This window comes from Micropterus salmoides, unplaced genomic scaffold (genome assembly GCF_014851395.1).
Source record: "Micropterus salmoides isolate LMB-PRFRI ecotype aquatic unplaced genomic scaffold, ASM1485139v1 Ms_hic_scaffold_17, whole genome shotgun sequence".
Lineage (NCBI taxonomy): Eukaryota > Metazoa > Chordata > Actinopteri > Centrarchiformes > Centrarchidae > Micropterus > Micropterus salmoides.
In genome coordinates, this window is record NW_024040817.1 from 8,531,488 (window position 1) to 8,543,780 (window position 12,293).

The following is a 12,293-nucleotide window of genomic DNA, read 5'->3' on the forward strand; positions in this document are numbered from 1 at the left end:
TTGCTTACTGAGACTGGTTGTGCACATTACATACATTGTAAGCTTTGCAAGCTCTCCCTTGTTATTTTTCTCTTAAAAACATACCGAGTTCCCTGACATCAGCTGTATCACAGAGCTAAAGTAGCAAGTGATTTTCATCTGCATTCATCCATCCAAAGTACATGACCTTTGTTTTTATAAGCCTGCTTGCCGGATCAGTCAATACAAATTGTATCAGTCACTGTACAGAGCTCCAACACTTTGCGTCCCAAACCCTGTCATGTTGATGCTGTTGAAATGACTGCTTTCTGGATGAATATAAATCAGAATGGTTTTATTCATTGGCTTCACCCATTTTTTGCTGTTTTTTTTCATTCATCAAGGCCGTCTGTGTGTTTTTAATATCAGCACCTTTTAACCAGCAGCACAGACTCCTTCTGATGAATAGAAAAATAAAAGCTTTGCATTTATTTTTTCCCCTCTTGCCGCTTTACCCCTTTTCTTCTCTATCTTTATTTATCTCTCTGTGTCCTCTGCAACCTCTATTCACCTCCCCTTGGAAATCCACTCTCCCCCTCTTCATGCATTCCTCTCCTTTCACTCCTCTTGCTTTCATGTACCTTCCTCCCCTCTGCCAACCCATCCACCCCTCCCTCCACGCTTCCCATCTTTCAATCTTTCCATCCCCCCATCTCTCTCAGTACTTTGATGAGGAGCAGGATGACCATGAATACCCCTATTATTATGAGGAAACAACAGGCGTTCCCTCCTCCTCTCCCCAACCTGAGGCTCCCAATCAACAGGTAAAGAGGGAGCAAGAGAGACGGAAAACACAAGCAGGGTTTGTGGAAGGGAAGGAGAATGAGAGAGAGAGAGACCTATTAAAGCAATAACTGAGGCATAATTCATAAGATAGGTTTAGCTTGCTAAATAATTGAGTGTAAACTGAACTTACATTCCCGAAAGTATTTGTTTGAAAATCTACATTTGTATTTTTAGCATTCCACGTGCCTCTCTCATCGCTCATCACTCCATACCTCATTTGTTTTATTCACATTTCGCCTCTCCTTTAATCCACATTGACCTCTCACGCATCCACCTCGTTTCCACAGTCTCCGTCACGCAGGATAACCATTGCTCCTTGTTGTTTTTTTTGTCCTCATGTCATTTACATGTTGTAAGATGTATGTGTGTTCAGATGTGGCCAAGTGGCGGCACTGGGGTGGTATAGGTGCAGCTGTGTTGTCATACACACATGCACACTTTTTACTTATATTCGTCTCTCTTTCATCATATATCCCATCCAGTTCCGCCCTAAACCTTCTCCCAAATATAGTGAAAACCTTTTGAGGGCACGGGAACAAGTTCATGTTTAGAAAATAAGTGTCAGAGAACTTTCTCAGCACATAATGGACCGTAATGGAAAAATGTTGGATGAAAGTTCACAACGCAAACAATCTCTGACACCCTCAAGGACGTTCTTAATATCATCTCTGATCTCTGAATTTGTGGATCCGCTGACATTACCATATCAAACCAATGGATTACATGATGAGTGGGTGTTTTGTCTTTGATTGATAAACTTAGCATAGGAAACACATAAGAATGTGCCAGTGTACCATAAACGGACTCTTTGTAAATAAGATAGATAGGTGTTAAGTTGCTAATCACAGAAAAGCATAATTAAAGTGACTTTTAAATGCTTTACTGTGATTGGATGCAGTTTCTGGCACTCATTGCACAGTATTTTATGATAAACCCCACCTATTTAAATTCACAGTTGATCACAAATTTGCAGATTTACAATACTGTTTGACCAGGGCATGTGTCTGTATTGTCTTTTTACTTGCATGATTTCTATATTGTCTTGGAGGATATCACCGCATGCACCTACTGTACTCCTGCGTTAAAGTTTCCATACCAGTGTTCCAGTCAACATGGGAATATCATTGCACCTGGTTTTTGTCTTGCTATATGCATTTATGGTTGTTCACCAGACCTCTGTATGGCATGACGTATGTATGTCTCCTTTAAGTCTGTTTGTGTTCTGTATTGCATATTTGTGGAGTTTATATTTATGGTGATTGCCAGTTTATCCTTCACACTATATTTTTGCAAGAAATATTGTCATTTTATTTAGAATGTTAATTTGCATGTGTTTTCTTAGTAGCAGCATGAGTAGTTCATTTGTGTTCTTATGTGACTAATGTGCATTTGCATGCTAGCCTGGCGTCCATGCTCCTTCTTTTGCATGGCTAAACAGCAGTAACCTTCTCTGTCTTGCAGTTGGACTGCTCAGTGCATTATAAACTGTGTGTGTGTGTGTGTGTGTGTGTGTGTGTGAGAGAGAGAGAAACAGCACAGCAGGTCAGTGCATCAGTGATGTGTATGTCTGTACAGTGTGTATGTGTTCAGCACCAGCTTAACCAGACCTGTCACACCCTCAGTGCCTCTGCCAAACCACAAGCTCCAGTTCCATATTAGCACAAAGATGCTGCTTTGTCATTTAATATTGGGAATGGCATTACTGGAGAGATCAGCAAAAAACTCAAAGTAACTTGGATCAAAGATTTTAAATTTGTTTAAGTACTGGTATTTGTTTCAGTTGTATTTTTGCTTACTGTCTTAAAACTTGTGTGAATCCTCTGCTGTATCCAGTAATGCCTGTACAGTCTCAGTAAATCATCCAAGCCTTGGCCATCTTTATGTCATTGTTTCTCAAAACATCCACTCTTGTCTTTCTCTCTCCTTCTGTCCATCCCTTGTTTGTGCTTTTCATCCCCCACCCAACCCTTCTATGTATCATTGTCTTCCACCACTCTCTCCCTGTCTTTGCCAATATGCATTTTTACATACTTAACAACATGTCAACAAAACAATAATCATGGAGATTAGAAGAAGGCAGTCAATGGAAAAGCAGCTCCCACTAAATCCACCCCTGTCAAAGCCAAACCCCCTCCAGCTAAGCCAGCCAAAACTGGACCATACAAACTTGTAGTCAAGCCGCCTAAGCCCACCAAAGCTCCCAAGCCTTCCACAGCCAAGCCATCCAAAACAAAGTCCACTGTAGGAGAGAGTCTCCTGTCCAAGATCAAACCAACATCACCAGCTAAATCCACAGCTGCCCCAGCTAAGAACGGCAATGGTAAACCAGCTGCTGAGAAGAAAGCAAATAGTGCAACTAAAGCCAACGGCAATGGCAATGGAAACGCAGCTGTAGCAAAAACGAATGGCAATGGAAAACCGACAGCTGATGCCAAACCTACAGCTCAGGCCAAAGTCAATGGAAATGGCAATGGCAAGGTTGTAGCTGAGAAGAAAGTCAATGGTAATGGAAATGGAAAATCCTCAGCAGAAAAGAAGGCCAATGGAAATGGAAAAGCCACCATTGTGTCTAAAGCTAATGGAAATGGCAACGGCAAAGCTTCAGCAGAGAAGAAAGCTAATGGAAATGGCAAAACTACGTTCGAGGTTAAAGAGGTTAAAGTTAATGGCAAAGCTGAGAATAAAGTCAATGGCGATGCCAAGGCTAATGGGAATGGCAAAGTAATTACTGTGGTAGAAAAGAAAGCTGTTAGTAATGGTGCAGCAAATCAGGCAAAAACTGAAACCACTACAAAAGCAAAGACTGAGAAAGTTGTTAAAGTAGAAAAGACTAAAGCTACCAAAGTGGAAGCTACTAAGGCACCTAAACCCACAAAAGCGTCTAAACCTGAACCTACAAAAACCGCAAAGGCTGTGGCCACCAAAGCTCCAGCAACAAAACAGGCAGAGGTCAAAGAGGTCACCAAAGTTAAAACTGTGGTCACCAAAGTGCCTCTGGTCAAATCAACTCCGAGCAAAGCTATGAAGAATGTGGTCGAAAAGGTTTCCATCACAAAGAAAGTGGCTCCAACGTCTGCCCCTGTCCGGCCCACTCCCCCAAGACCCACGAAATCCAAGTTGGTGCTGGACACAAATGTCAAATCCCAGCACAGACCTTTCCCACCCTTTGGCAAGACTGCACTGAGTGGAACGACAGTCCCAGCAAAGAAAATGACCAACGGTTATCAACAGGTACAACAGGAGGGCCCTCGTTTGGGTCGAAATGTCCAGAGTCGTATGTCCCATCTGTCCCACCTGGTTGCCAGGTCTTTCCACCATCCAGGGTCTGCACCAAAATCTTTGTCAAACTGAATATTTTGATTTTTATGCATAGTTTGATCTTCAGGTGGCTGCCAGTGCAAATTTTGGGGTAAATCCTTGATGGTGGACAATCTGGTCTTCAGAGTGGAAGTTGGTTCATACCAAACTGGATGCCTTGTCCTCTGTTTATATATCATATGATCATTTCATGATCACCCCAACTTCTCCATATGATATGATACAGCGGTGCGCATTGAAGCATGGCTAATTGTACAGTTTCATTGTTCTTTACTTCACTTCATACTCCTACCTTCAAGCTGCTGAAACTGGATCTCAGAACCTGAATACACTCCAGCACTCCGTCTCTTTCTTTTTTTCGGGGGAAATCATTAACGGTCAAATGAATGAGCATGGATTTCTATGGCACAAAAACTAAACCTGAGAAAACACAAATACTGTCACATTCTATACACAAGCAACACAACAAATCTCCCCTGTCTCTCTCTCTCTCTCTCTCTCTCTCTTTGTTTTTGTTTTTTTAAAGTACCTGTGTTTTCTCTTGACATCTGTCTCCCTGTCTCTGGCCATATTCTGTATCAAATATGATTGAAGCAGCCTCACAGAAACTAAAAAGCAAGCTGCTGTCATTAAAAGGGAAATTTCATGCAATGTGTAGTCTACTGTGAAGCTGACATGCTTCAAGGTAGAGAGACATTGTGATGTTCATGGTAATTAGTGGGTTCTGGAAAATCCATAGCACACGTTGACTGTTACATTGAATTAAGTTCTGTGAGGCCGTTTATTGGGGTTGTCTCTCTGTTTTCTGGTCTTGGGTGTAACTAGACATCCCAAAGCATCAAGTTTTGATGTTTTCATCTAAAGGGATGGATAGAGGCTCTCAGTCCGACTTCCAATAAGAGCAGACGTCGCCCTTTCATGAATTTTGGCTTTGTGAGCTTTAAAAAAGCAAAAATTGTTCGACAATATAATACAAAGAAATCTCAGGAAAGAAGTCTCAATGACTCCCTAAATCTTGCTAAAATGGCAAAATTTATAGTTATTGAGATTCATAAACTTCCTGTAATTTCTTTTCTAAAATGGATCTTTAAAAATGTGAGTTGCCAGTAAGAACGACTTCACCTCTGGCGACCGCAATTTTATGATGTGTTCCATTTTCTTCTTTTAACTCATCATCACTTACAAGCAGACTTTGAACTAACCACGCTCTTCCAATGAAATCTGCTTACCTCCTCCCCGCTCCCCAAATTCCTGTCAACTTGACCAATCAGGATGTAGACACTGAATATTCCGAGGCTGGCCACACCCCTACAGAGACTGATTATTACTATGAGGAGGCGGTCCCACAGCCAGACGGTGAGGTGATTGGACAAGAAGAGGTCCCTGTACAGGTAACAAGAAAATGACACGCTGATCAGAGACACAAGACCGACAAAATAAATAAGCCTTTATATAAATTAAACGCCAAATTTCCAGTAAAAAAAAAAAGGATAAATCATCACCTTAATAAAAGAGACTTCCATCACCTAAAGAAGAAGACACTGTAGAACCTGTACGGTGGTGAGCCCAGTCTTTGTAGTTTAACCGAGTAGTCATAACTGTGTGTCTCTCTATACTTTGCTAACCACACATCAGTGTTTTGTTGGCACCGATGCCACGTAACAAGACATAAGAGAAAACCTTTTTCAAAACAGAATGCACCACATTCATCTGCTTGTATCATCAAACATTTTTGTGTGGCTTCCCTTTTCCCTAACAACAAGATTCCCGTTTTGTTCTCATCTCGAGCTCCTCAGTTGACGAGGTTGTGATCTTGACATAAGAACAAAAGTCTTGTGGATAAAGGGGATCCGCATATGAATATTTGATATGCAGTTTTAACCACAGCAACAGAGGGAGATGAATATAATGCATTCTTGTTTGAGAGACAAATCTTAACTGAACTAAAGAATACAGTGGCTTACTTTACAGCCCTGAACTATCAGACTTTGAGAATGAGTTCTGATCTGTTTCTCACAGTTCACGTATTTTGGCAATAATCCATATTGTCATCATTACCATTTTATCTGTATTAGCTGACTTTGATGACTTTGTTTTGTTTTCCAATGTTGATGCTACTGTTTTGGTGAAAAATGTGTCAATTATTTATGTTATATTTAAGGGACAAATATACACATAATTCACAATTTGTTGTGTTTCAGATGTATTCACCTTTTAAATTATTTGTACCTTTTTATGCAAGTACAGCATAATTCCACTGGATTTATATTTGTTTTTTAAACACCCATGGTAAGTAAAATAGAAAATAACATAGTTTTTGCTTTGCATAGCACATCACGTATCAGCAACGTGTTTTCACAAAGTGCTTCATATCAGTTCTGTGTGTTTAGGAGTTATCCAAGCATGACCTTAACAATAAAAGTGTCTTTCTCTCTCTTTTTTAAACCAAACTGTTACTATGTCAGATACTATTTTGAAGCAAATTTGGAGAAATCAATTGGTTACAGGTCATGACACACACGCTGATGAGGATATGCTTTGGTGGAAACATACTATCTAAACAGAAGATTTAAGGTTGCAGGATTAACCTGCTTATCCATAATTCACCTGAAATCAGACTGAAGTTACAGTACGGAGGACTGATAGACTGCCAGATGTCTTTTTTCTGTCCCTGTGTCACTGTTTATTTGCAAGAGGTAAGACTCACTTCTTTGTATATATGCCCCCTCTTCCACTCCCCCTGTTGTTTCCTTCTATATTTTTCTTTCCTTTATTAACATTTCCCCATCATACGTATCTCTCCCTCCTCCTTTCACTGTTCCCTCTTGCATCTTTATCTTCCTTTGCTTGATTCATCCTCTCTTGCCCCTCTATCTATCCCGTTGCGGCTCTGATAAACCCAACCCAGTCACAGGTGGAGCCAGTGCTGGTGGGAGAAGAGGTAGATGCCACCAAGACAGGCGGTGTAGACGAGGAGGTCTTCACCGAGGAGTATGTAACTGGGGACGTTGGCCTTAAGGAATACGACTATTCCTACAGGGACTACAATGAGCCATTACAGGAGACGGGAGACGGCGATGCCAACATGGGCCCCGCCCTGTCCGCCGTGACAGAGGAGGGAGGCGTAAGTCGTTTTGCTTCCAAGGCAAACAAACAAAATCAGTTTCAACCAACTCTGAATCCTAGTCTTTGTCAAATTGTATTCAGTGTCCTCTCAAATGACTTGTTTGAGTTTGCCATCTCTCAAAGTCGATGATGGAGAGACATACTTTATAATGTGTGTTTAGTTATTTCCCATTGTGGGACCGATTGACCTTCTTCCCTATGGTGGCCAATTTGAACACACTTGGTACTGCAGAAAGCTGTACAATAAAGACTGGAGAGAGAATGTAACCATAATTACCTTCACTTTAACAGATAAGTGTGAACTTCAGATACACCTAAAAGTGATAAAAATCAGTTTAGATAAACTGTGAGAATAGTTACCTATTTAGACTTGACCTTAAAAATGAACCATCAGTCTACCCTTAAATTCATTTTATGTATCACTACACCGTATTAGAGCCCATTGTAGGTATAAAACAAACCGGAGGAGGGTATTATTTAAGAGAAAAACTCAAACAGAAAAACTTCACGGAAAAAAGAAACTTCACGGAAAAAAGATTTCTCAGAATCTTACCCTCAACCCTGGCCCGTAATTCATTTGGTTTTTTATCTAATGGTAAAGCACCATTGTAGTTTCCCAGCTAAAGTGTGAAAATGGTACATTTCAGAATGGCCACCATGCAAGAAAGGTCTATTCACTGATTAAATTGTATGTCAGGCAAGCTCAATCAATCACAGAGAAACGTGTGTTTGAATGCATTTCAAATACTTCAAGGACCAAGAACTAGTCCTCAAACCACTGGTTGAAAATGGTTTTGTTCTGTACGGTGAATAGTGAGCAGCTCAGGACCCCAGGATGAATAGCTGTTACCATGGTAGAAGCTATTAGGGATCCTGATAGACATAAATAGTATATTGAACTATTACATACACTACATAAAGAGGCATTTGGAAGTGCAGTAACCAATTGCTGCATCTTTTGTCTTGAATGCCATTTATCTCAGTGTATGGCTTAATTTAGAGCTGCTAAGCCCAGATAAGTCTCTGTATCTATGTAAACATTTTACATGTAATGGACCAGCGCTTTGGAGAACCATTGAATCATCAATATTTGGAGGAAAGAATATGCTTTTATCAAAACAAAAAAAAAACATGTTTTAATTTTGTCCTTTATTTTCTACACTGGCGTTATAGTGTTTCATATAATATGGCAAACAAATGTGATCGTCTTTATGTGAGACACTGTGGTCTGTCGTATTCATTCTTTCAGCATCTTTTATTATTTTTGGTGGGTGTGTGTGAGTGCCTCTATACTGACCGTGCTGTGTTGTTGGCTACATGTGTGTTTTCCTCAGGCTGGCATCAGAGGCCAGAAAGGAGAGAAGGGAGAACCCGCTGTCTTGGAGCCTGTGAGTTACTAATTGTCTCTAAGCAGATTTACCTGAGCAGGTTCCATGTTTGTTTAAACTGGTGTCAATGAACCACTATAAATGTCTGTGACCTGCTGACCAGCTGTCAACTTCCCGTTCAACTCGTTTCTGTCTGTTATATAAACAGATTTTTTTCATTAGTGAATATTTCAGTCCAAATTTTAAATACTGAAAGTTATTTAACCTTAAATGCAGCTACATTACAAACAAACTAAATTTATCTCACAAAACCAGAGGAGTCTGATGAATGAAGTAATGATGTGTATTTTCACTTTTGCAGGGTATGCTGATTGAAGGACCTCCAGGCCCTGAGGGACCTGCTGTAAGTAAATGATCCAAAAGACATTTTACTTACTAAATATTATAGCAATACTCCTGTTGTTGGCTCTTCTAGATTATTACCATTGTTCTCTGAACTTTTAAGTGTTTTTGGTATGTTTTGGTAGTAATTTCCTTGTTGCCAACACTAAGTATCACCTTTGCCATTATACTTCTCTGTTGCAAGGTTGGGACAATTAACATTATTCTTTGAATGTTGTGTTTAGGATATTCCTCTGCAGCACTACAGTCAATCTGCACCTGACACTGACATAAAATGACCAACTAATTGAGTCTTTAATACTCAAGCACTTGTCCCCCCACCTCTTTCAGGGTCCTGCTGGCCCCCCCGGCTCTTCTGGACCTCCTGGGTCTGTCGGTGACCCTGGCGAGAGGGTGAGTTTTATTTACCTGAAGACGTGAATCTGTGCTCAGATGATCCTGAGACATTAATGGTCATTGCAGATGCGCTTTGCAAAAGAAGCGTATTTCACTTCCACTCGTTCCTTGAACCTGCCAGCTCACCCCTGCCTCTCTCCATCCTGCAGGGTCCTCCTGGTAGGGCTGGTCTGCCTGGAGCTGATGGAGTCCCTGGACCTCCTGGAACCTCAGTCATGCTGCCTGTGAGTCACCCCTAACTTTTAATCCGTTATTAGAAGTGGAAACTGTCCAAATCGTCATAAATCTGAGTGATATTTGTAGAAACCTTTAAGATTTAACATTAGCCTTTGTTCGATGTTCTGTATGTTCAGTGCACGTACCTGTTGGAGGTTCTTTGCTGATCACAGCTACAGTCTATAGACCTGCTAACATATTTTTAAAGTAATGCCTTAGGCCTTAGTAATTGCCTTTTTTTTTTTTTGACAACCGTTTCCACCTACCATTCATTAGGCACAGTATCCACTCACATAGCTTAAATACTTCTTCTTTTCTGTTTGCAGTTCCGTTTTGGGCAGAGTGGAGGAGATAAGGGTCCTGTCGTTTCTGCACAGGAAGCCCAGGCAGCCGCCATCTTGTCTCAGGCCAGGGTCAGTCATCATTATTACTTTACATTTCCACTGTGCAGTTAGTTGGCCACAAGGATCATATCAGAGTCTTGATGCTTCGCCATTGCCTGAGATTGTCACAGACTTTGAGGGACTTTGTGTAAATAGATCTATAATAATGCTTGTGTAAATGTTATATGGTAAACTTTCTGTGTTATTGATGTTGAAAAAGACTGTTACTCATTGAAGTGAGCACCAAACACAAAACAAAATACAATACACAGCAAAAAAAGACATAACATGTACATAACACAAACATATAAGAGAAAACCTAGTTACATCAACTTTCTGACTTTATAGCATCTTGATTTTAGACATTTAGCTGATGTTTTCATCCAGGGAGACGTATAATGAGTGAGACTTTACAAGTAGCCGTTTGCCTCCATAATGATAAACTCTGAGATGTTGTTGTCTCTAGATGGCTCTGAAAGGACCTTCCGGCCCAATGGGTTTCACTGGACGCCCAGGACCTCTGGTATGTTATCTGTCATTTTTTATCTCATAATATGTCTCTTATAAGCTTTTTTCTTTTCTTATCATTAAGGGGTTTTAAAGGATAAAACGTTTTGGGGATGATGGTGATAATGTTTGTGTGTTTCAGGGAAATCCAGGAAGTCCTGGTCTAAAGGGAGAGGGTGGAGACCCTGGTCCTCAGGTAAAAACACTTACTGGGACAAACCAGATCTCTGACCTCTCATCAAAATCAAATTCATTTAATTTAAATAAGTTGTATGTCAAAATATGTATTTACACAGTACAATATTTTGAACGTTATTATTGAACTTATAGTATACTCAGCTCAGATTTATAAGAAGTATGTATCACATCAAATTTATTTTTCAGGGCCCCAGGGGACCCCAGGGAATGTTGGGACCTCCAGGCAAATCAGGAAGAAGAGTGAGTATAAAAAATGCCTTGCCATTGCTTTTTTATTAAGGTGGTTATTTTTTGTTTGTTTAACTCAAAGTACACAAGCTGTTACGTTTTTCAGGACGCAAGTGTTGCCTCTCAGAAAGGCTTAGGGGCTGCTGTAGTATATTGCTTCTATGTAGTATATTCTGTAGTAAATGATGTAAATGTTTTAACCAGATGTGTTATCCCACTGCACCTTCACAAGTCTCCTGCAACACTTCAAGAATCTTTCATTCCCATATCTGGAGCTTTCTTATAGTCATGTTTAAATTCTCTCGCTCTTAGCCCAGCATGCCCTTTCAACAACAAAACATGGGTATTTAGCCAGCGTAGAACTGTGTCTCATGTACAGTAGCACATCTTCATCATGTACTTCACTCCTAACAGGGCCGTGCTGGAGCTGATGGAGCCAGGGGAATGCCAGGAGAGCCTGGAACTAAGGTAACTTCTCTCTGGTGTCATTGCTTTATGGACGTCATCAAAATTAACTCTGAACCAGTAGTAGCTGAACCAGTCATATGGCTGGCATTTTAAAAGTCCTGGAACTGATCACCCTATATGAAAAATGTAATACCGGTGTCATTTGACAGCAAATTCATACAGACAGTAACTTAAATTAAACAAATATCCCACCAGTCCTTAGATACTAGATCAACGTGTAACACGGTAGGCTACACATGAGTGTGATCAAGCCATCTTCTACAATACAGTAATATCTGCGTGTCTCTTTCAGGGTGACCGTGGCTTTGATGGCCTTCCTGGTTTGCCTGGTGACAAAGGACACAGGGTGAGTCAAAAGCAAATCGCTATCAAAATGTCACAAACACTTCTCACAATGTATAACTAAAATATTAGTACAGTGGTAGTTGTGGCAGTAAAAAATCTTCCTCACTCCTCCACTCTTTCGTCTCCTCAGGGTGACACCGGAGCAATGGGACCCCCAGGAAGTCAAGGAGAAGACGGAGAGAGGGTACGGAGATATGAGAAAAGAATTTGAAATGGTTCCAGGCGCTACTCAAAACATCTGTTATTCTGTCACTCCATAGCTGTTAATAATCAGCCTCTTTCCGTGCCTGTTTCTGTGTGTGTTTTCAGGGAGACGACGGAGACATTGGACCCAGAGGTCTCCCAGGTGAACCAGTGAGTGTTTCCACAACAACACAGCTGATTTAAATCTGTCCCTCTTGTCTCTCCCGATTGTATGCTGTATATGCACCCCTCTATCTCTGTTAGAAACCTCCCAAAATACATCTCTGTGTATCCTTGATCTGTATCACTAATGTTACCTTCACACCTGCTGTTTCTCACCGTGGCAATAATACCAGAGATAATTGGGGCAGTGATGGACAGGTAGACGATG

At 40.7% G+C, this 12,293-nt stretch overlaps 1 protein-coding gene across 5 annotated transcripts in view; it reads left to right on the plus strand.

Moving 5' to 3' along the window:
- The window catches only part of col11a2 (collagen, type XI, alpha 2), a 50,646-nt gene that overhangs the window by 17,933 nt on the left and 20,420 nt on the right, over nt 1–12,293 (plus strand). The window contains exons 6-20 of one of the 5 annotated variants that reach the window (XM_038725328.1): nt 2,875–4,035; nt 5,394–5,513; nt 7,031–7,246; nt 8,583–8,636; nt 8,938–8,979; nt 9,309–9,371; nt 9,524–9,598; nt 9,917–10,003; nt 10,440–10,496; nt 10,623–10,676; nt 10,865–10,918; nt 11,321–11,374; nt 11,667–11,720; nt 11,850–11,903; nt 12,029–12,073. In XM_038725328.1, the coding sequence (XP_038581256.1) occupies nt 2,875–4,035; nt 5,394–5,513; nt 7,031–7,246; nt 8,583–8,636; nt 8,938–8,979; nt 9,309–9,371; nt 9,524–9,598; nt 9,917–10,003; nt 10,440–10,496; nt 10,623–10,676; nt 10,865–10,918; nt 11,321–11,374; nt 11,667–11,720; nt 11,850–11,903; nt 12,029–12,073 (2,190 nt within the window). The remainder of the gene's footprint in view (nt 1–2,874; nt 4,036–5,393; nt 5,514–7,030; nt 7,247–8,582; nt 8,637–8,937; nt 8,980–9,308; nt 9,372–9,523; nt 9,599–9,916; nt 10,004–10,439; nt 10,497–10,622; nt 10,677–10,864; nt 10,919–11,320; nt 11,375–11,666; nt 11,721–11,849; nt 11,904–12,028; nt 12,074–12,293) is intronic. The other 4 variants (XM_038725329.1, XM_038725330.1, XM_038725331.1 and 1 more) reach the window with 4 other exon arrangements.